Raw genomic sequence first — 24,750 nt, 5'->3', positions numbered from 1 at the left:
GACCCTTCTGCTCTTGACCTCCAGCTGGAGAAAACACACACACCATGGCCAGACAGAGGAACCACTGGGCACTAAGCTGAAAACCAGGCATCAGATACTCACGCATGAATGGAACCGTCGCTTGCAGGGCCAAAGGCTAATTGAATTGTACCGTGTGCTCTGCATTAGGTTAGCCTCTCCTCCACTCACACTGACCCGGTGCTTTATCAGTCACGTGCGGGAGGCCCCAGTGTGTGTGTGTGTGTGTTCAGGTCAAACAGGATCATTCTAAACAACTCAGACTAACCCTGGGAGGTTAAAGATACTAAAGTCTACGACTTACTTAGAATCTGACTGCTCTTCTTTGTGGAGCTGTTGTCTGTCAAAGTCAGCCCAAAACCATGCCTCGGTTTACCTGGTCACCCCATATTCCTTTCTCTGATCCTCTCAGTGTCTCACTCAGAGTGAAGAAGTGGCGAGGACCTGTTAAAGCCTACCCTATTCTGATGAGGAGCGCATGTGTACAGAGAAATGGGTGTGGCACCGTCAACATGTATCATCTGCCCACTACATTACCTGTAACCTCAGCCTGTCCTCCACAACAACATGTGGACCCATCCTGACACGGGCTGAACAAGTCAAGAGGAGTGAAACCCTTGTGGTCAGAGCAGAAAGCACACAACGCTGTATTAGTTCTCAGCCATGTCTGTTTGAGAGTTGGCTATTGGAATGAAGCTAAGGTCAACAAGGACCTTGTGTGGGTGTGTCCCAAAAAAAAAAAAAAAAAAACACCCAATCAATCAAAAACAATGGCGTCACAGCCAAACCCCCTGATTGGCTGACAGAGGTGCAGAGGTAGACAGGAAGTAGTGCCAGAAATAGAACTGATCGGTCCTTTTCCTTAATGATCCAATAAAACGGCAGCTGCGCAGAAGCCACACCCTGCCTCAGGACTGGTGATAATTGACCTGCAAAGTGTAGAGAGAAAAAGAAAACACAGTCCCTGGCAGTGGGCCGTGCGTTCACAAAGCTACTGTGTGTGTTTTACCTATAGGCGCGCACACACAGTCATGTGTTCGGACACACACACACACACACACACACACACACACACACACACACACACACACACACACACAAAGGGCTGGCTGTTCTTCACACTAGCTAGGAAAAGGGAGGGAGTGTAAACAGTTCTGAATCGCACAGAGGGGCCTGACAGTCTAATCCGATGCAGCTGTATGTGCGTGTGTGTGTGTGTATACACATGTGCGCGCAACAGTTTGGCCCTCATCAAACCTTCTGTTTATATATAGCAGTAGTGCAACTAAAGCTGGTTAACCCCACAAGCACATATAAAAAGGGGGAAAGAGCTCATCTAACTAACTCTCAGCCATCTGTAAGCATGACGCTAAGTCAACACTCTCTGAACCCGCAAGTGTGCCGTAGGAGTAGTGTAAAGGTGCTCCTAGAAGCTGCTACCAGGTCAGTTGTGTGTTCTCCCCTTAAATGTTTCAGGATACTATGTAGAGAGGCGGAGCTGATCCTAGATCTGTGGCATCCAACGTTTGCTTAATGCCTACTGAACGTGGCCCAGGTAACCATGCTATGCTAACTAAACTGGTAATGGTATCCATGCTATGCTAACTAAACTGGCCCAGGTAACCATGCTACGCTAACTAAATGTTACGCTCACTAAATAAACAAACAACGGTCCCCCTACCAAAACTAGTCCTGCTGTAATCGTATGGGAAGGTCAAAGTCTACCTCCCAAACACCGCTCCGCTGCACCAAACAGAAAACAGAGAGGCCATGGGAAGGAACACAGTGTCCAAACAAAAACACAGCAAGGCAGAGAGTCAGAGCGACGCCGGCAGGGCCGTGGAGGAGAGGATGGGCTGGCTGCATGCCATCCTTCCTCTAACCAGCCTTGACTCCTAACTAAAAGAGAAAGGAGGCTCAAGCACCAGAGGGCTCCCCAAACCAGCCTCAACCGCTACCCTCCTCCCCGATCTGATGACAGCAAAATCCCCACTGTCCTCAGAATGTCTCTTCCAAACCACACCGCAGAGACCGAGAGGGGGGAGGGGGAGGCGAAGAGAGAGCCGTTTTCAGCCACAGAGGGGCAGGGAGAGGGAAGTACAGGACCAATATTTTTTTATTTTTTTTATTTTTTAAGTTACGACACAAGCAGGGAAAACAAACAACGACGAGAGAGACATTCAGAAAGAGAGCGAGCGAGCAGAGAGCGAGAGAGACATACCGAGAGAAAGAGAGAGTGAAGTAGCTAGCTACCTATAGAAGAAGCAGTCGCAGCAGACAAGAACCCCCATCCAGCTGGCAGCACAGACAGCGGGCAGGTCTGTGAGGGTCCCACACAGCGCTCTTCTTCCCTCTCCCCTTCTACCGGTGAAGGGAGGGCTCTGTCCTGCCGCACAGCTCCAGTATAGCCCGTTCTGTCACACACACGCGCGCAACGTAACTGGCTTCTCACGAACTGCGTCCACCCACCCACACAAACTCGCTCTCTCTCCCTGCGGTCCAATCAGCAAACACACACACGCGCCGACGAACGTGCGTTTCAGACGACCTATCACAACAACTCAGAGCCCGTTCGAAGTGTGTTCCTCTCGCTCCTTCTCACTAGAGCTACTGCCGCCTGCCTCTTTTACTTCCCTCTCCTTCCCTCTCTCTCTGGCTCTCACTTGAAAGGCGGGAAGATTAGGTTGGCAAACAGACTTGCATAAACAAACTGCTGAGTGCCACAGGGCGGACTTTGGAGGATATTTTTTTTTGGGGGGGGGGGCTCTATCCTAGCAGCAATCTCTACCATCTGTATACACCAAACAAGGTCTAAACACACTCGCTGGTCGAGAGACGTGTTGGTTATTAACACATCTGTTAGCTGGGCCCATAGCCTGTACTGAAGAGCAGAACCTGCAAACCAAAGCTGACTGCTGCGAAACACACAGAGACGGTATGAGGTGTTGAGAAAGAGCTAAATAGCAAACATGGATGGGCCACAAGGACACAGACACACGCGTTCACCCGTCATTCTTTCACATGGCTGCGTCAGAGTGGCTAGAGCTCCGGGCACACCCCCCAGGAATGTAGCCAATCGCAGAAGAGCTCTGTGATCGTCAGTGCGGGCATACAAGGTGAAGGACACTCTCCCCCCGGCTCCCCCTTTCCGTTTCTCACTTGCTCCTTCGCTCTCTGACTCTCCCTCTCTCCATCAAAGCACCATCATCCTGTCCTCTCTGTCCCGGCTGCAGTACCCCATTAGGTAAGTGTGTGTGTTTGTGTCTGAGTAATCTATGACTGCAGATTCTATGGGACAGACAGATCATTAATATTGACTATGATCACAGCCAGGCTCTGGGCTCCATCCTAGCAACACACACACACGTCCTGACGCACAGCAAACTATATCACAGCAGCACCATATGCAAGAGAGTGATTCACCTTCAGAAGGCAGTAACGCATTAGAATTAGCCTGGAATTGTGTTGTGAGTTACCGTCTCGCCAAAAGGCCCGACAACGAGGTGACACTGTACGCTCTTCTGTCAGACACACGCCACACGAGGAACGCTCTCCCCCCACTTCCCTCTCTTAGATGAAAGGTGAGGCGAGGAGCCGCAGTAGCAAACCAAAGCATTTTTACAGCCCATGACATCATATCCCTCCTTCCTCCCTCCCTCCCTGGCTGCCTGTCGCCAAAGGCCTCTCCTACCTCACTTTTAATTACGCCTCCGAGCTGCGCACGCACGCACACTCACACACACACACCTGATTGAGCAGGGAGGGAGGGAGTGCAGCGATAACACTTCTCCTCTGTGCCTGCGTGATAGAGTGGGTGTGTGCTCACTGCACAGCACTCATTAGCTTCCTTTGTGTTTCAGCACCACACAAGTGCCAGGATGCACATGTGTGTATGTGTGTGAGTGAGCTGCGGAAGGATCTGTGGCTGATAACAAGGCCAGGAGGAAAGCGGTGCCAGAAGGGAAGGAACCTGCCATTACATCAACTCACTTTCAGCAAATTGAACTGTGTGTGTGTGTGTGTGTGTGTGTGTGTCAAAGCACCCGAAACGAAGACAAGGAGCTGGGCATAATAGTTACCAGGGCCGTAATCTCCGTTACCCCAATATTACAGTCGTGCATAATCGGCCAGGTGCTCCATTAAGGTCAGGGTCCATTAAGGTCAGGGTCCATTAAGGTCAGGGTCCATTAAGGTCAGGGTCCATTAAGGTCAGGGTCCATTAAGGTCAGGGTCCATTAAGGTCAGGGTCCATTAAGGTCAGGGTCCATTAAGGTCAGGGTCCATTAAGGTCAGGGTCCATTAAGGTCAGGGTCCATTAAGGTCAGGGTCCATTAAGGTCAGGGTCCATGCATGTGAAGAGACGGAACGAGGATCGGAAACGGGAACGAAGAAGAGCTCCACCGTCTCTGCCAAAATGTCCCCTCCCCTTTAGAATTTCTAAAGACGCCAACACCTGCGAAATCGTGTTTTGTCCCAAAAAGCACGGGGAACTAATGCTGGGCCTCATGTCAAAACACCCCCAGTTGCATCATGACAGGTCTACGGTAGCGTTTATGTTTACATGGTCTGTCCACGCGAGATCACGAGAGACAGATGTAAGCGTTCAAATTGAAGGGAGTCTGCTTGGTTTGGAGATGGAGGAAGACAAAGCAAGTCCATTCATTAAACTTGTGACTTGGAGATAACCTAATGAAGGAGGGAATGAATCACTGCCCTGGGAGAGGAGAGAGAGAGAGATAAATTGATAAAACTCGTGACTAGGATTCTAATGATCTGGACTTGAATAGACCTACTGGGCAGTGGGCAATCATGTCAACTGAAAGTGGGTGAGGAGAACCACCAAAGTTGCTAAGTGGTTGAACTGGGGGGGTGTTGGTACTTGGACAGAGGAGAGAGGGAGATGGAGGGGGAGAGGGAGAGGGAGAGAGGGAGAGGGAGAGAGGGGAGGGGGAGAGGGAGAGGGGAGGGGGAGAGGGAGAGAGGGAGGGGGGAGGGAGGGGGAGAGAGGGAGGGGGAGAGGGAGGGAGGGAGGGGGAGAGGGAGGGAGGGAGGAGGGGGAGGGAGGGGAGAGAGGGAGAGGGGGAGGGAGAGAGGGAGGGGGAGGGGGAGGGAGGGGGAGGGAGGGGGAGGGGGAGGAGGGAGGGGGAGGGGAGGGAGGGAGGGGGAGGGGGAGGGAGAGAGAGGGAGGGGGAGAGAGGGGGAGAGGGAGAGAGAGGGGGAGAGGGAGAGAGAGGGGGAGAGGGAGGGAGAGGGGGAGAGGGGAGAGGGGGGAGAGGGAGAGAGAGGGGGAGAGGGAGAGAGAGGGGGAGGGGGAGAGAGGGGGGGGGGAGAGGGAGGGAGGGGGAGAGGGAGGGAGGGAGGGAGGGGGAGAGGGAGGGAGGGAGGGAGGGGGGAGGGAGGGGGAGAGGGAGGGAGGGAGGGAGGGGGAGAGGGAGGGAGGGAGGGAGGGGGAGAGGGAGGGAGGGAGGGAGGGGAGAGGGAGGGAGGGAGGGAGGGGGGAGAGGGAGGGAGGGAGGGGGAGAGGGAGGGAGGGAGGGGGAGAGGGAGGGAGGAGGGGGAGGGGAGAGGGAGGGAGGGAGGGGGAGAGGGAGAGGGAGGGAGGGGGGGAGAGGGGGAGGGGGGAGGGGGAGAGGGAGGGAGGGAGGGAGGGGAGGGGGAGAGGGAGGGGAGGGGGAGAGGGGAGGGGAGGGGGAGGGGGGAGGGGGAGAAGGAGGGAGGGGGAGAAGGAGGGAGGGGGAGAAGAAGGAGGGAGGGGGAGAAGAAGGAGGGAGGGGGAGAAGAAGGAGGGAGGGGGAGAAGAGGGAGGGAGGGGGAGAAGAGGGAGGGAGGGGGAGAAGAGGGAGGGAGGGGGAGAAGAGGGAGGGAGGGGGAGAAGAGGGAGGGAGGGGGAGAAGAGGGAGGGGGGAGAAGAGGGAGGGGGGAGAAGAGGGAGGGGGAGAAGAGGGGGGAGAAGAGGGGGGAGAAGAGGGAGGGGGAGAAGAGGGAGGGGGGGAAGAAGGAGGGAGGGGGAGAAGAAGGAGGGAGGGAGGAGGGGAGAAGAAGGAGGGAGGGGGGAGAAGAAGGAGGGAGGGGGAGAAGGAGGGAGGAGAAGGAGGGAGGGGGAGAAGGAGGGAGGGGGAGGGAGGGGGAGGGAGGGGGAGGAGGGGGAGGGAGGGAGGGAGGGAGGGGAGGGGGAGAAGGAGGGAGGGGGGAGAAGAAGGAGGGAGGGGGAGAAGAAGGAGGGAGGGGGAGAAGAAGGAGGGAGGGGGAGAAGAGGGAGGAGGGGGAGAAGAGGGAGGGAGGGGGAGAAGAGGGAGGAGGGGGAGAAGAGGGAGGGGGGAGAAGAGGGAGGGGGAGAAGAGGGAGGAGGGAGAAGAGGGGGGGGGAGAAGAGGGGGGAGAAGAGGGGGGGAGAAGAGGGAGGGGGAGAAGAGGGAGGGGGGAGAAGGGGAGGGGGAGAAGAAGGAGGGAGGGGGAGAAGAAGGAGGGAGGGAGGAGGGGGAGAAGAAGGAGGGAGGGGGAGAAGAAGGAGGGGGGGGAGAAGGAGGGAGGGGGGGAGAAGGAGGGAGGGGGAGGAGGGGGGGGAGGGAGGGAGGGGGGGGAGGGGGGAGGAGGAGGGGGGAGGGGGAGGAGGAAGGAGGGGGAGGAGGAAGGAGGGGGAGAAGGAGGGGGAAACTCAACCACGTCAAGAGGAAGACGTTCACGGACTCCAAAAATCTGTTAACACTTATTTTTCCGTGGCATGGCAAATTATGCACGTTAATTCGGAAAACATTTTCGTTCTTATAAGAATGAGTGAGTTCAGTGAAACAGGTTGGTAGTGAGGGCGACTACTTCCATCAGTTGCAGCGTGCATATGATAAACACGTTTCACCTCAACAACAACAACGCCAATAAGAACCGAAATCACGACACAAGCAATTGACCATACCGAGAGTATCAAAAGACAAAACATTTTTCAATTGCGTCTGGAAAAAAATAAACCAAACCCCCTTTCACTGAGATGTGGCGAATGTTAAACGTAACCCGAGTAGTGAACGGAAGCCTCTTACCTATTCAATGTATAGGAGCCGTTCCGTTTAAACCTCATGCCGGACGATAGGAATCGGATGAAGAAATCCAGAATTGATAACGTTCAACTTTCGATGCACCTCGAAAACGTCTGTGTCCGACGGCTGCAGACAAGGAACAATAGAAAACGGAGTTCTCGTGTAGACTTCTCTTCTAATCGCTCCCTCCTTCCTTCCTTCCACAGACCTCCGCGCCCCCCTCCCTCCCTCCGGTCCCTAGCTTCCGCGGGCAGGGTTTACCAGTCAGGGACAAGGCGATAGGTGGACCCTCGAATGTCAAAACAAATGCTTCGATGCAACACAAAAACGACAGCTTATCATTTAGACGGATACAAATACACGTCATATGTACAGCAAATCCATCAGCGATGATGTCGTTAAATTCCCCGAGCAGTGATAAAGCAGCGTTCACGCGGTAGTCGGAACAGGGAAACTCGGACATTTCAGACTTGCTAACGGGTTATAGTTATACACGTGCCGCGTTCAACCCGTTAGCAGCTCGGACATTTCAGAATTTTCTAGTTCCGACTAATCCGTGAACGCGGCAATAATGTTTCTTTAGATATGATGTTGCAGCTTATACATTGTGTCCACAATAGCTCCCCTGACGTAAATCACAGACACCTCACTGACAAAAAAACAAATAACTTAAAAAAAAAAAGGTCCAATTGAGTCGTTTTTATCTCAATATCAAATAACCTCTGGGTAACAGATAGGTGCATTGGTGTGATTGTTTTGAATTAAAAAGAAGAAAAAAAGCTTCTTAGCTAAGAGCATTTTTTAAGCAAGAACTTTGGTAGGACTGTCTGGGAGGGGAACACTGAAAATGAGCTGTTACTGGCAGAGAGCTTTGGAACTCTTTCTTATTGAATGTGAGTTATAGATCTTGTAATTGAAAGCATGTGGATATATGCGCACAATTTCTATGCTTCCTGTTCTTAAAGCTGCAAATATGTAACTTTTGGGGCAATCTGACCAAATTCACGTAGAAATGTGAGTTATAGATCTGTCATTCTCATTGAAAGCAAGCCTAATAAGCGGTAGATATGTTCTATGTGCGCCATTTCTATGCTAACCGTTCTGACGTTTTATTTTTGAGTCTTGTTTTCGTTTTTGTACACCAGCTTCAAACAGCTGAAACAACAATATTTGGGGTTATGGAAAATATATTTCACAGCGGTTTAGACAGTATAGTGTAGAGAGAGAATCATTGTACGATGTTTTGTCACATAAACTGAAATTGGGCGAACTATTCGAATTTTAGCAACCAGGAAATAGCAGAGTGATTTCTACATAGTGCACCTAAATGACCGCGTGGCGCTGACACCATGGGAGGCCAAGACTCCCTCCCGCCCAAAGCAGGCAGACATTTCAGCCGTTCTTTTCAAACAGCTCGTACACCAAAAGTGCTTCATCATCATTTTCACAATTTCACAGTATCACTCCACCCTCACAGTGAAAACACAGGGAAATCATGTTTTTGACTGCACAGGCCCTTTAAAGCGTCTCCATTGTACTGCACTCTATATCTCACATTACTCAGATGATTTGCGCACTTCCAACTTCAACCCCCGAATATGGATTCCTTTGTAAATCAATGCACACACAAAAACACATCATCCGCTTTCCAGCCATGAAAAAAGTATCCATAGTGCCGCGACTGTTTTTCCACCGACGGACACGGGGCGCAAGCATCCCTCTCAGGTTTCAAGTGCGTTCCCCATCTCTATCGTTCCCCATCTCTATCGTTCCCCATCTCTGTCGTCCCCCATCTCTGTCGTCCCCCATCTCTGTCGTCCCCCATCTCTGTCGTCCCCCATCTCTGTCGTTCCCCATCTCTGTCGTTCCCTATCTCTATCGTTCCCTATCTCGCAGGCTATATTCACCTCCTGTATGCTATAGGGAGAGGGCAGAGCGCAGACTCCGAGAGAACACTTGTCAGCGCCTGATTGGAGCCAAGAATAGGCAGAGGATCCAGTAATGCCTGCTAAACCCATAGCTCCTCATCAACTGTGTGTGTGTGTGTGTGTAAGATACACATGCCCCTTTCACGAGCACTTGCGCGTTCAGCAGGACACAACGTTTTTGGAACGTTCAGCTAAAGATAGCCTTATGTAGAACAAACGTTACTCTCCGACATGTAGACAGCATATGGATAGAATGTAGAATACGCCGTATAGCTGAAGAATATGTAGGATAGAAGAGTACAAGCACAGCAATAGTTAAGTACAATGGGAAAAGACTAGAATACCGTATATGCATACAGAAATGGGTAAAACAGTACGTAAACACTGATTCCATGTCTATGTACATTGGCGGCAGCCACCGGGTGGTAGCCGTGTCTAAATTTCACGGCAGGGTACTGGGGGTGGCCGGCTAGTGGTGACTATCATGTGGGGGGTTGTATTTAACGCAACTAAAGCCTTGCCATGTCATACATTTTGCATTGGTACAAGTGGGGTTCTAATACAGAGAATATAGGCGATGCTAGATATGTTCCCCAAATCAAGTACAATCAGTGAAGAAGGAAAAAGAAGAAAAGAAAAGAAAGAAGGAAAGGAACCCCACTGGTTGGAAAGGAGAGGAACCCCCCCCCCCACATAATTTCAATGAAATTACGTGGAACAAATGTGGAATAGACATCCGTGTCCAGAGGGAAGGAAGTACTTGTTAACACATTTGAACTGGTACCTGTTCGTTCTGAGAATCTCTCAAGAGCTGGACGGAGAGAAGGATGCTAAGAGGGGAGGAAGGATGGAAGAGAGGTTTGGAACAATGTATTGGTGAATGGAAAGATGGAGAGATGTGCATTAAGACTGAGGTTGACGACGTCATCTTTATGGCTCTCTGCTGCTCACCACATCTCTCAAAGGCCCTGCCGTTACGTGTGTGTCATGTGTGAGTATCACACTTTGCTTGTGTGTGTATTACAGTGTGTGTGTAAGTAATAAATGGCACCTCCTGTGGAGCAGTGTGTACTTGGGACATGTATAAGAGTGTGTGTGTGTGTATGTATAAGAGTGTGTGTGTATGTGTATTAAAGTGTATGTGTCTATTAAAGTGTGTGTGTATTACAGTGTGTGTGTATTAAAGTGTGTGTGTATTAAAGTGTGTGTGTAAGTGTGTGTGTATTAAAGTGTGTGTGTGTATTAAAGTGTGTGTGCAAGTAATAAATGACACCTCCTGTGGAGCAGCGTGTACTAGGGACAGTGTATGTATAAGAGTGTGTGTGTGTGTGTGTGTATATTGGGGCGGCAGGTAGCCTAGTGGTTAGAGCGTTGGGCCAGTAACTGAAAGGTTGCAAAATCGAATCCCCGAGCTGACAAGGTAAAAATCTGTCGTTCTGCCCATGAAAAAGGCAGTTAACCCACTATTCCTAGGCCATCATTGTAAATAAAAATGTGTTCTTAAAACTGGCTTGCCTAGTTAAATAAAGGTACAATTTTAAAAATGACTGTGTGTGTGTATTAAATTGTGTGTGTCTGTGTATTACAGTGTGTGTTTATTCAATTGTGTGTGTATTAAATTGTGTGTGTACTAGGGACAGTGTATGTATAAGAGTGTGTGCGCGCGCACTTCTCCGTACGGTGTGAGTGTGTGCTCTTTCTCTCCTGCAGACCTCTTAGTGCTGGCTGCAGTGGGCCATTTATTACCATAAGAGCAGGCTGGCACCGACACTGCTGCTCAATCACACACACACACACACACATTGCAGAGTTACGCAATACTGGGACTAGGGGAAGGAGGAACTGCAGACCACAGAAACCATTAGCCAGTCCGTTATTGTGCAACTCTAAAACACAAACCCCTCACTGCTTCCATCCATCCCTCCTTTCCTCCAGTCTTTTGACGTTGTTCAGGCCTCCCTCCATTCATCTGTCCATCTCTTCAATCATCCTGACGTTCCCCATCCCTCGCTTCATGCCTTCCCTCTTTTGCCATTCATCCCCAGCTTGCGTCATTAATCCTTTTCATCGTGGCCATCTATCCCTCCCTCCTTCCTGCTGTGTGTTTTGGAAGAGCTGCACCGTGTGCTCTTGTGGTTGCATGCTAATGACCCAAGCAGTCAGTTGGTGCTCTCTTCCCCGGTTAACATCTTCGACCGTCGTCATCGCCATCATTCCCACTACCATCATCCATCCTCATTCCTAGCCAGACACGTCTCTGCCGCCCCCTGCTTTCTGTTAGCTTGGCCCCCCCGAAGTCAGAAGAAAAAGCAGCTCTTTCTCTCCTTCCCTCAGTGACAGTTCCTGGGCTGTGAGGTTTACAAGCAGGAAGACAAGCCAAGACCCAGAGAAGCCTCGAACGCCGCATTCCCCGGTCCCCCCCCCCACAGGCTTTCCAGGAATACACAGCGCAGTGCCCAGTCTCACCATGCACACTATGTGCCAGGTATGTTGCTCGGCACAGTACTGTCTGATAGCTTGGTGGTACTGACTAAAAACACACACAACAGCGCAGTAGAGGCCGGGACAGGGTTAGCAAATGGAAGGGCCTATAGGTTCGCATTGGCCTAGTCTGCCGCTCCGCACTTTGACTCACGTTGGTTGAGTCGCTGTCTAGGTGGAAAACATGACAATCTGGGCCCGGGGACAGATTGGACAGGTCTGTCTTTATTGTTTTTTCTGCCTCCGACCAGGGTTCACGTTACACATTTGGGCACGTCCCCTAACTCCCTCTATATAGCGCAGGGCCCATAGGGCTCGGGTCAAAAGTAGTGCACTAAATAGGGAATAGGTTGCCATTTGGGACAAACTAATAGACTCTAGGTGGTGCTGGTTTGTCTGGAGAACCGGAGGTCATATTTGAGGGTCTTATTTTCAGAGGGTGCCTGCCCATATCAATACCTTTGGTAACCCTTTTTTGGGAGGGTTCTGATTTGTTATGGTCTATACGGGCATCAGCCTCGGGCAGCCATGTAATTCAAATAGTCTTTAACGACTACGGACTTTAGGTCAATTTGCATGTTGATTCCCAGTCAGACAGCTCAGGAACGCAATTCAAATCTATCAGAGGAAAATTCCTTCCAGGGACAATTGAGCAGGTCGACTGAGGCCCGAGCACTACAATACTGATTCAAATAAATCAAAGCCGGTGGTGAGTTGGTTATTTGAATCAGCTGTGCACGGGGGGGGGTGCAGGACCGAGTTTGGGAAACCCTGGTCTAGACTGCAGCAGGACATGGTAGCGCTGTGCTCTGGCGCCACTCACTGGTTCCAAGCGGTACTGCACCTGTGATGTCTTGTAGGCTATGTTCTGCACTGGAGTTGTCACGGGATCAAGGAAAGGACACGAGGAATGGAAATTAGGTTAGGAAAGGAGATGACACGGCAGGGAGGGACACTGAGTGGAGAGGAGGAGGAGAGCAAAAGCTATTTATGTCTGTCTGTCTGGTATGGCCTGGCTGCTCAGAGAGAGACATGAATACAGACATACAGAGAAAGGATCTCCATATATTGACCGGCTGACATGCTGTCTAGTATGCTGCCTGCTATTGCTGGTATGCGCTGGAGTTGAAGTCGTGATGAAGGAAAGGAGACGAGGAAAGGGAACGAGAGGCCATAAAAGAGAAGCTGAATGACACTGGTCTTCGGTCTGATATCACTGGTTTTGATGGCTGGAGTTAAAAGTCACGTGACACTGGAGAACACTGAGAGAACCAGTGCACTCTGGGGGAAGGCCCGGGAGCAAAAGACTACGCAACGGCGAGATCAGATTTCGCACCCGACGGATCTCTCCATGTCCCCCTCCCCTCTCCCTCCAGCCCTTTCCACCTCTCTTCTTCACTCAGTCTCCCTAGTGGCAAAGTCAGGGATAATGACAATAATACACCCTTGCAATCAACCTAAATTAGCTACGACCAATCAGCTACTTACCAAAAAGGCAGTAAAATAGACAGACAGACAGACATCCACTGCATTCAAGACCTTGTGCTATGAAGCACGAATAGAACATACACCCTTTTAATGAAGGGCTGACTAACAGGACCATTAACACAGAAAATCGAATGAAAGTCAAAGCTCTCGGCGGTGTACTTTGTGGTAACAATCCACTTAGGGCTCCCAAAAGGCTAGGGCCGGCTCTGACAATGCGTGGGTACGGTTGTGGGTACGCGGACCCGCCACGGGGTGCCGAGCCACTGCGGCACCCCTTTACGAGTCCCGATTTTTTTTGTGGCCCCCACCCCCATCAGAGATGCCCATCCCTGAACTAGACCTAAACTGAATTCCTATACAACCTGTCAAAGTAGCGAGTGTTTCCCCTCCGATAACTCCTAATCTGCGTCGCTACAGCACACGGAGCCAGACCTCATCGCCAGACACATGCACGGCCGCCGCTGGACTGGACTCTTAGCTGCCTGTGCTTACGTAACGGTCGGATGGCGGCGTGTTTGACGCCGTTTCCGGAGCGGTCTGGGCGCCGTGCGGTCCAGTGACCTCCAATGAGTTCACAGACATATGAAATACAGCTGTTGATTATCTGGCGGGATCAAGGGGAGGACAACGTGCTGGAGAGCGCTGCTGGCCATGCAGGCTTTTGCTCCCAGCCCTGTTCGAACACACCGGAACCGACTGATCAAGGTCCTCAAACCTCCGTCTTTCCCCCTGGCCAATGAGACCGAGAGAGATTTCAGCGAGCAGCCTCTGCAGTAGATCGGTTTAATTAGTATAAAATATTCAGAGTTCATGGCTGACTAACGTCACTACCCTGGTGGGAGTCGAACTTTCAACATCATATTTGTGTGTGTGTGTGTCCTCTAAGTGTATTGAGCTTTGACTCATTTATCTACCTTTCTCCCCTTTAGTTCCACTTCTGCTTCTGAGTGCAGCGGTGGAAAGTGGTTAAGCTGTGTTCCCCAGATAGACAGGAGTGACAGACCGACGGAGAGAGAGACAGACGTGTTGTGACACTGACGCCCTGCTGCTTCGTGCTGATACCCGCACATGAGAAACACACACACACACAAAAAAAAAAATCACTTCCTGCGTTTGTGCGTCTCAGTGTTTTCCCTCCCCCAGTGAGGGTGCAAACAGTGACTCAGTGTTCCTGGGTTCCTCCTGTTCCGTACTGTAGCAGAGCAGAGCAGGCCTACAGCACAATGAGGAGGAAGGGGAGCACAATGCACTACAGGGTGGGGATGGGGAGACTGTGTGTGTGTGTGTGTGTGTGTGTGTGTGTGTGTGTGTGTGTGACAAAGAGAGAGAGAGGAGAATACAGGATGGGGAGTAAACGCTGTGCATGTGCGCACACAAAATGCAGTACGTCCTACAGAATATAGGGTGGGGGAACAAGTGAGTGACACTGCCGCGTACACACACACACACACACACTTTACAGGTTGATCAGATTCATAACACACACACACTACAGCTATGGGGCGATTACACACCAGCAGAAGTGGAAAATATTTTTGGTATCTCAGATTGTTTCGGCAATTCTCAAATAGGAACTTCAGTGGGAGGAAGGACGTTTGGCACACTCAGCAAAATCACCAACAGAGCGAGTTCCCTTTGAATCAATTTCCCACTCACGGTGTTATTGCACGGTGCTCATAAAATGTTTCATAACTTCAGACTTAGCAGAGAGCTTGCTCTGAAAATGGAGGGCTGTGATTGGTTAATGACCTATAATGCCAATTTCTATGTATAAAACGGGTCATATCATGAAAAGTAGCAGAGAGGCCACTCTGGAAATGTGACACGTTTGAAGATCATTACAAATAATATGTCTAAAACTAAGCAAAATCAAAAAGGGTAGTTTATATATTTCAATATTTTTTATGATGAATAAAATGCTTTTTCCCCCCGGAATCTACACATACTTGAGGACACTATGAGTATATTGAGACCAAGATGCCGTCTTTATCAAGTACGGTTCACAGATCATAGGGTCTTACAGGAGGCATGTATAAGTCTAAAAAAAAGGGCCTAAAATGGCCACTTTCATCATCTATTTATTTTGTATTTTTTTCAAGTTAGTGAGATTTGCTTAGTACAGTCCACTGCATTCAAGACCTTGTGCTATGAAGCACGAATAGAACATACACCCTTTTAATGAAGGGCTGACTAACAGGACCAAAAATATTTTCCGCTCCTGCAGGTGTGAAATCGCTCTCTGGCTGTGTGAGATGGTAAGTAACCACATTCGCAGGAAATAAACGTCACGTACACTATGGGCCTAAGCATCAGACAGGAAGTGGCCTTTAGTTCAGGCCATGACAGAGAGAGAAGTGAAAGGTGGTTAAATCCACCCAATCTATCCAGTGACAAACCAATGTAACAGTCAAGACCCTGGATGTTGCTTTGGAGACCTTTGGGCCCGGCTGGAATTTAAACTAGGGAACAGTCTGCAGTGCAAAAGCTGTTGAAAAGATATCGAAAAAGACACAAAAAACGTATTTTCAACATATTGTGCTCACTGGGTGGGATATATAGACTAGGCCTATGTCTAGCAGGAATTACTCCACTCCAGCACTGAGCTAAAGATGAGCTCACCAAAGAGAGCAGGCCAAACCCCTGACCCAGTGCTCACTTGAGTCATTTGAATTGATGTTTTGGCGTGAAGCTCTAAAATGCCTGTATTGCCAGAATCAAGGTTTCATTTTTGTGGACACAGGCACCAAGCCCCACCCCTCAACAACGAAGACGAAACATCACTTTTGCTCTTACTGTAATAGAGGAAAAGGTGCCTTTAAAAAAACAAAAACAATACCCAACTCTCAAAATGTAGAAGAGCAGACCCTACAAAAACATACAAAAAACGGGATTATCAATGAATGTGGAAAATGAATGCTCTGTTTCTGTCGCGGTAAGGCCTACCATGAACCTTTAGCCGCATTTCAGTCAGACTGTTACGTGCTAGCTGTCTAGTCTGTTTGTTTTTTTATGTGGAATGAGCATACAGAGGCATTTATATAAGGAATTGGATGCTCGTTGTCATTCTGAGAAATTAGCATCTTAACCAGACAGGCCGCTTGATTTCAACGTCTAAAACAAGGTGAACAGGCCGCTTGATTTCAACGTCTAAAACAAGGTGAACAGGCCGCTTGATTTCAACGTCTAAAACAAGGTGAACAGGTCGTGTTGTTCAAACAGTTGGGAGACGGACAGGGGGGGGGGGGTATTCATAACAGTTCAAGTGTTTAACCTTGTTCGCAAGCAAGTAGATCCAAGGTGGCTAGACTTCAAATGTGAATATTAGCTGGCTACTCACTAGCACTTGGGCTTGTGCTTGAGAGAGTGTTGATAAGATCGGTGTTCATTTTCTAGAACGCCTGCTACCAGAAGTTGGTCATTATTAGTGGACGTGCATGGTTACCGTTATGGTTATACACTGCTCAAAAAAATAAAGGGAACACTTAAACAACACAATGTAACTCCAAGTCAATCACACTTCTGTGAAATCAAACTGTACACTGAGGAAGCAACACTGATTGACAATACATTTCACATGCTGTTGTGCAAATGGAATAGACAACAGGTGGAAATTATAGGCAATTAGCAAGACACCCCCAATAAAGAAGTGGTTCTGCAGGTGGTGACCACAGACCACTTCTTAGTTCGTATGCTTCCTGGCTGATGTTTTGGTCACTTTTGAATGCTGGCGGTGCTTTCACTCTAGTGGTAGCATGAGACGGAGTCTACAACCCACACAAGTGGCTCAGGTAGTGCAGCTCATCCAGGATGGTACATCAATGCGAGCTGTGGCAAGAAGGTTTGCTGTGTCTGTCAGTGTAGTGTCCAGAGCATGGAGGCGCTACCAGGAGACAGGCCAGTACATCAGGAGACATGGAGGAGGCCGTAGGAGGGCAACAACCCAGCAGCAGGACCGCTACCTCCGCCTTTGTGCAAGGAGGAGCAGGAGGAGCACTGCCAGAGCCCTGCAAAATGACCTCCAGCAGGCCACAAATGTGCATGTGTCTGCTCAAACGGTCAGAAACAGACTCCATGAGGGTGGTATGAGGGCTCGACGTCCACATGTGGGGGTTGTGCTTACAACCCAACACTGTGCAGGACGTTTGGCATTTGCCAGAGAACACCAAGATTGGCAAAATCGCCACAGGCGCCCTGTGCTCTTCACAGATGAAAGCAGGTTCACACTGAGCACATGTGACAGACGTGACAGAGTCTGGAGACGACGTGAAGAACGTTCTGCTGCCTGCAACATCCTCCAGCATGACCGGTTTGGCGGTGGGTCAGTCATGGTGTGGGGTGGCATTTCTTTGGGGGGCCGCACAGCTCTCCATGTGCTCGCCAGAGGTAGCCTGACTGCCATTAGGTACCGAGATGAAATCCTCAGACCCCTTGTGAGACCATATGCTGGTGCGGTTGGCCCTGGGTTCCTCCTAATGCAAGACAATCCTAGACCTCATGTGGCTGGAGTGTGTCAGCAGTTCCTGCAAGAGGAAGGCATTGATGCTATGGACTGGCCCGGACCCCGTTCCCCAGACCTGAATCCAATTGAGCACATATGGGACATCATGTCTCGCTCCATCCACCAACGCCGCGCTGCACCACAGACTGTCCAGGAGTTGGTGGATGCTTTAGTCCAGATCTGGGAGGAGATCCCTCGGGAGACCATCCACCACCTCATCAGGAGCATGCCCAAGTGTTGTAGGGAGGTCATACAGGCACGTGGAGGCCACACACACCACACACTACTGAGCCTCATTTTGACTTGTTTTAAGGACATTACATCAAAGTTGGATCAGCCTGTAGTGTGGTTTTCCACTTTAATTTTGAGTATGACTCCAAATCCAGTCCTCCATGGGTTGATCAATTTGATTTCCATTGATCATTTTTGTCTGATTTAGTTGTCAAGCGCATTCAACTATGTAAAGAAAAAAGTATTTAATAAGAATATTTCATTCATTCAGATCTAGGATGTGTTATTTTAGTGTTCCTTTTATTTCTTTGAGCAGTGTATATATATTTATTTATTTATTTTTACAAAAAAGGGAATTTTCATAGACGGACTTGAAAGCCAGGTCAGTGATCATTGCAAAACAAGCAAGTTAAATGATGACATTATTAGTGGGTCATATGGTTGTGGAAGGCTTCGATTCGTCTGATTATTCCTGACTGTTTGAACTGCAGTGGATTGACCTCATTTTATGACAAAAGCTTAAGAGAAAACTATGAGATGTACGTTGAGTGTACAAAACATTAGGAACATGCTCTTTCCATGACAGCCTGACCAGGTGAAAGCTATGCTCCCTTATTGATGTCACTTGTTAAATCCACTTCAAATCAGTGTAGATGAAGGGTAGGAGACAGGTTAAAGAAGGATTTTTAAGCCTTGAGATAATTGAGACATGGATTGTGTGTGTGTGCCATTCAGAGGGTGAATGAGCAAGACAATCGATTTAAGTGCCTTCGAACTGGGTATGCTAGTAGGTGCCAGGCACACAGGTTTGAGTTTGTCTAGAACTGCAACGCTTGCTGGGTTTTTCACACGTAACAGTTTTCCTTGTGCACCAAGAATGTTCCAACACCCGAAGCACATCCAGCCAACTTTCCACAACTGTCGGAAGCATTGAAGTCAACATGGGCCAGCATCCTTGTGGAATGCTTTCGACACTTGGTAGAATCCCACGACAAACTGAGGCTGTTCCGAGGGCAAAAGAGGATGCGCAACTCAATATTAGGAAGATGTACCTAACGTACGTTCAGTGTATATCGAGAATCGTCCATAGGCTTGAGGAAAAAAACGAGATCCGATTTTTACGCCATATCGCCCACACACAAGCACGGTCACACACAATTTGATTCATTATTTTCCTGTAGGACTCTAGAATGATCTGTTGTAACAACGTTCCTACTTTTTACCTGTTCAGCTGCCAGCGTCAAATGTCTGCCATGTTTTGGTGACAGTTTGACGCCAGACTTCGCCGAGGACACACTGATAAGGTTGCCGTGACACGGACTTTGCAGCAGTTGAGGTTGTGACTTCCTACAAGCCTCTCGGGTTGGTGTTTACAGAACATGATGTGTTGTGTGATTAATAATGGACCGTTGCCATATGGCCAAAACAAAAGTCAAAAAAGTCACACAAAAAAAAAATGTAATTGCGATTCTCATAATTTTATATGCATTGCGATTCAATTCTGTGATTTTTATTGCGATTCGATTCTGTGATTTTTATTGCGATTCGATTCTGTGATTTTTATTGCGATTTGATGTTCCAAACATGTTGCTCACCGTATGTTTGCTGCAGTGACAAGAGGGCCATGAGAAAATTAATTCTGATCAGTCATGGAAATACAATTTGACTCCCTATTTAAAAGAAGATGGAGAACAAGCTATAAAGGAAAAATACTGTTTTTGGTGCAGGTACAGTCAACTAAAAAAATAAAAAATAATATTGCAATATTGTCAAAACCATATGATGTATCGTCAAAAATAATATCCCGATATGTAACTTTCGATTTTTTTTCTCTCCATTACTAATGTTAATATAAAAAGGTTTAATAATTCCCAAATAGACAAGAAAAGGCTTTCAACTCATTAGAAACTTCTGTCTTTAAATCAGTCATCATATTCTGGAATTTCAATTGAAAAACAGGATTTCCTTGCACAACGATGACAACCAAGTGTTTTGCGATTACATGTCAGGGATTTTTCTTTCATAAAAATGGGGCTTAGGTGGTGGGCGTGGCGAGGGCCTGGTCATGGGTGTGGCCAACGGTGCAGTAGATGACAAAACATTTTTAGAGGCTCTCCCATTATATTTTAGATTCTCCCTGACTCTAGCTTTTATTTAGGTGATTGTTCGTTCTCAAAGATAATCGTATTTAAAAAATATATAGGTCCATTATCTTTTCTAAATGCAGCCTTATTGGTAGATGAGTATTACATTTAATTTTTTTTTATAATAAAAAAAAGCTGATATTGACTATCCCTTTGAGCATGGTGAAGTTCTTAATTACACTTTGGAGAGTGCATCAATACACCCAGTCACTACAAACATACAGGCGTCCTTCCTAACTCAGTTGCTGGAGAGGAAGGAAACCACTCAAGGATTTCACCTTGAGGCCAATGGTGACTTTAAAACAGTTACAATGTTTAATGTCTGTGATAGGAGAAAACTAAGGATGGATCAAAAACAGTGTAGTTACTCCACAACAGTAACCTAAATGAGTGTGAAGACAGAAGAAGCCTGTACAGAATAAAAATATTCCACAACATGCATCCTGTTTGCAACGAGGCACTAAAGTAAAACTACAAAAAATGTGGCAAAGAAATAAACGTTTTGTCCTGAATACAAAGCGTTATGTTTGGGGCAAATCCAACACATCACTGTGTACCACTCTTCATATTTTCAAGCATGGGGATGGCTGCATCATGTTATGGGCATGCTTGTCATCGGCAAGGACTAGGGAGTTTGTTTTAGGATAAAGAGAAACGGAATAGAGCTAAGCACAGGCAAAATCCTAGAGGAAAACCTGGTTCAGTCTGCTGTCCACCAAACACTGGGAGACAAATTCACCTTGAGTGCAGCTTGAAAGTTCCTAATTACCAAAATCTTGCACTATCCCAACAGTAGCAGAGCAGCCAGGGTCATGTTATTGAGGGCACGCAAAGAAAAACGCAAAATGAGCCTTTCAAGATCGTTGGTCCATGTTGAAGAGCTGCTCCTCAGCCCCCTCTGTAAAAGAGACACACACACACACACACACACACACACACCCACGACTGTCCCTGTGAAAATGTGTGTAAACACTGATACGTCTCTGACTGACAGCTTACACAGCAGGGCCCCTCTAATGAAACACACGGTCTTGTGTGCTGTTCACATGCACTACCTCTCTTACATATGGCCCTTTAGCTGCTCCCTGGCCTCTTCTCCATGGCCTTGCGGCTACTGGCCCAACGCTCAAACCACTAGGCTACCCGCCGTGAGATTGAGAGGTGAGATTGAGAGGGCAGTTAATGGTGGACAGGGCTGGTGATAAGAGGCTGGAGGTGAAAGGAGAGAATGTGTCTCTGGGTGATTAATGACGGGGGTCCGGTGAGCTATCGGCTTCATTAAACGGGGCTAAGTGGTCTGGCCCTCTGGACTTCACTGGGCTCCTAGGAAGACCGATGAAGACAATAACACAAGGAATGGAGAGTTGGGGGAGACGCCGCATTCCCCTTCTCTACTCTCTTTGTACGTGTGTGTGTGTGTGTCTGACTGTATGTGAGTGTGTCTGCGTGAGTGTGCAAGACAAGTGTGTGTGTGTTTGTCTCCCTCTCTCCAAATGGGCCAGAGACATGGTTCCTACCAGTTAGCCTCTGGTGGCTATGCTAGCTGAACTGTCTGAGAACAACTACAAGCTCTCGCCATGCAGTGTGTGTGTAATGGGAATTTCCCAGGGGAACCAAAACGAGAGATAATGATAAAAAATCAATCTGGTTTGTTATGAGTTCAACAGGGAGCTTACAGTGCTTTCGGAAAGTATTCATACCCCCTTGACTTACTCCACATTTAGTTGTTCTACAGCCTGATTTCAAAATATACCCCATAATGACAAAGTTGAAACATGTTTTTTTTATTTTGAAATGTTAGTAAAATGATTGAAAATGAAAAACAAATATTCCATTTACATAAGCATTCACACCCCTGTGTTCACGTGTTAGAATCCCCTTTGGCAGCAATTAAGTCTGTCTGGGTGAGTCTGAGAGCACTGCACACCTGGATTGCACATTGTTATTCGTTTAAATTCTTCAAGCTCTGTTAAATTGGTTGCTGATTATAGCTAGACAGCCATTGTCATGTTTTGCCAAAGATTTTCAAGGCTATTTTTAAGTCAAAACTGTAACCAGGCCACTCCGGAACATTCAATGTCATCTTGGAAAGCAGCTCCAGTGAATATTTTACCATGTGTTTTAGGTTATTGTCCTGCTGAAAGGTGAATCTCTCTCCCAGTGCCTGTTGGGAAGCAGACCGAACCAGGTTTTTCTCTAGGATTTTGCCTGTGCTTAGCTCTATTCCGATTGTCTTTATCCTAAAAAAAGACTCCCTAGTCCTTGCCGATGACAAGCATGCCCATAACATGATGCAGCCACCACCATGCTTGAAAATATGAAAACAACTACAGTGATGTGAAGTCTATTTCAGAAGAACAGAATAGCGTACTCTTAGTTGTCCTTATGTTAGGTCCTGATCTGGCTATGTCATATGGCTGTGGGAATCACTAGTTAATTTAGCAGACAAGATTTTATAGTATGAAGAATGCAATTGAACGTGTCTGAGTAAAATAGAAACGATTTGAAGGAGTGCGCATGTGGCTATTCTGTGTTGAGCCATAACAAAGCAATAGGTACTCCTATATGCTTAATTTAGAGTTATTAATGTAACTTTAGTTGTTCTACAAACATTGGGCTATATGTTTTGATTTTTAATACATTGTAAGGCTGCATGATGCAACTAATGATGATTTGAAAAAAGTTGCTTGAAAGGCATGAGCTCTGCTTAGTTTTTTGCACAGGCTGTACGCACTACATTAGTCTCTCATTCACAATTTGACAAGCACTTGATAATGCCTCAAATTTCACAGTGGCATCCCCTTTGTGTGGCCATAATGTACCCTAAAAAAATGCATTCCTTCTGCGGCCACTGGCCGTTGTGCCTTTCTCCCAGAGTGCTGCTCCATCACCTGACCGGGTCTTTCGCACAGGCTATAAGTGAAGCCAGATACACCGGGGACGCAACAGTGCGTGTCCTTATCCAATTCCGAGGTGCATATTGAAGATATTGGAAGAACTGTCCACATTTACTTTTCGTCAGCCCACAAGATGAGTAGGCCTAACGAACAGCAAAAGCACTAGCCTATGTCAATCTACTATCCCCCATAGTACAAAAGTCGACCTATTCTACGCGAGAAATTAAACATTCAAAACATAGTCTGGGACAGTTGCGGGATGTGACAGAGCCCAAATTTATACAACAACTAGCATCAAAAAACTTTTTTGAAGCAATGTGGATGACGCAACAGATCAGAACATTTAGCTTAAAATGTTGATAAACTATTAGGCTATTCCTTCACATTATAAGCACAGCAATGCGCAACCGGCAGTAGGATTTAAGCGCGAATGTTCCATTAGCAGGGAAACACCATTATCAAAAGTGACCACAAATGCAATTACGCATGTAAAGCTTTTATTATAAAAGGCACATTTTCACCATGAAAATTATCTTCCCAAAACTTGAAACTCACGCGCTGCTTATGTATGCCAGTTAGGCTCTACACCCTTTGTAAATCAGATTAATGTGCTTCATTTTAAGAAGTTATTAGCCACTTTAGTTGTGATACAAACCTTATTAAAACATATGGGCCTAGGGGCTGGGCTACATCAGGTGTGCGACTATGACTCACATGTGATAATATATAACTCACAAGTGATAGGCTAATCTTATCACCCATCAGACTATTCTTGATTTAATCTCATATTTACATATATTACATAATGTGTGAATTTTGTTTTTAGAATGGACCATTATCATGCACCGGTCTCAAAACAGGGGCAGCCAGAAAAAATACATGTCATCTATGCACTTAAATAAATATAAGCAATGTGCTTAATATTAGGAAAGTTGAGAAATATATATAGTAGGCCTCACCTATAGAAAGCGGATGGGACCCTCTTTTTAATAGAGGCCATCACTCTGTTTTCTCACACAATTGCATAGCCTATAAAAATGTTGCGCAACATGAGCTCAAGGGATCACATGAAGTGGTCGATTCGATTTTCGATAACGTTTGCAACGATGTCAGAGTGATGAGAGTGACAATAAAGTGCAGAGTACCAGGCCATTAGCAAGTTTGGTAGGCTACTAATGAGCAGCAGCATCAGAACTTGGAGAAGCCTAATTACCGTGACTAAGCGGTCACGTGGAATTTGACTGCCTTCATGACTCGTGACCGCCGGTGTGGCGGTAATACGTTCACCAGCAACAACCCTCCCCCTCACCATCTCCTCCACCACTCTTATGTTCTCTGGTCTCATATGGAGTCATGTGACAGTGGGGTCTGTGTCTGGGGCATAGACAGGCGTGGGAATCAGACACGCATTATGTTGACATCTCAGGAATGCTATGGTCCCGTCTCCAGAACAACATCACAGTCAGTGTGTGTGTGTGTGTGTGTGTGTGTGTGTGTGCGCGCGCGCGCGCATGGACATATTGCACCCACTTGTCTAATCAAGTTACAGGAATAAAAACGAGAGGAACAAAGGAAGGCAAAGAGACACACCGACACACACACTTCCCGTCATGTTCAAAACAGGCAGCCAGGATGGGCCGGTCACGCACACCCATGACGACTTCACCATCCGTTCCCTGTCCACCGCAGCCATCCAGGAAGTCCACTGGACAGCTGAGCTAAAGCCCCTCTCTCCAATCGTCTAGAAACTCTTGATATCACTCTGCTTTGTCTTTCTTGTCCCGGACCTTTTATCAACCATTTCACCATCTCCACCACTGACTGACAACAGTCTGTCTCGTCTCCTTTCCTTCCCAGTCTTCACCACTCTACAGGTCTCGTCTCCTTTCCTTCCCAGTCTTCACCACTCTACAGGTCTCGTCTCCTTTCCTTCCCAGTCTTCACCACTCTACAGGTCTCGTCTCCTTTCCTTCCCAGTCTTCACCACTCTACAGGTCTCGTCTTCTTCTCCCCAGTACTCTCTCAGCATGCGGTGGAA

At 47.8% G+C, this 24,750-nt stretch overlaps 1 protein-coding gene across 3 annotated transcripts in view; it reads right to left on the bottom strand.

The window, feature by feature from the left end:
- The window catches only part of LOC115134486 (MOB kinase activator 2-like), a 97,896-nt gene that overhangs the window by 47,745 nt on the left and 25,401 nt on the right, over positions 1-24,750 (bottom strand). The window contains exon 1 of one of the 3 annotated variants that reach the window (XM_029668507.2): positions 7,049-7,224. The exons of 1 other annotated variant lie outside the window; for it this stretch is intronic. In XM_029668507.2, the coding sequence (XP_029524367.1) occupies positions 7,049-7,086 (38 nt within the window). In that variant the 5' untranslated portion in view covers positions 7,087-7,224. Of the gene's footprint in view, positions 1-2,271; positions 2,628-7,048; positions 7,225-24,750 lie in introns of those variants that run through there. One more of the 3 variants, XM_029668508.2, reaches the window with a different exon arrangement.

Source organism: Oncorhynchus nerka, linkage group LG9a (genome assembly GCF_034236695.1).
Source record: "Oncorhynchus nerka isolate Pitt River linkage group LG9a, Oner_Uvic_2.0, whole genome shotgun sequence".
NCBI lineage: Eukaryota > Metazoa > Chordata > Actinopteri > Salmoniformes > Salmonidae > Oncorhynchus > Oncorhynchus nerka.
The sequence above is the reverse complement of the archived record's forward strand: the minus strand, read 5'-3'. Positions and strand labels throughout refer to the sequence as shown.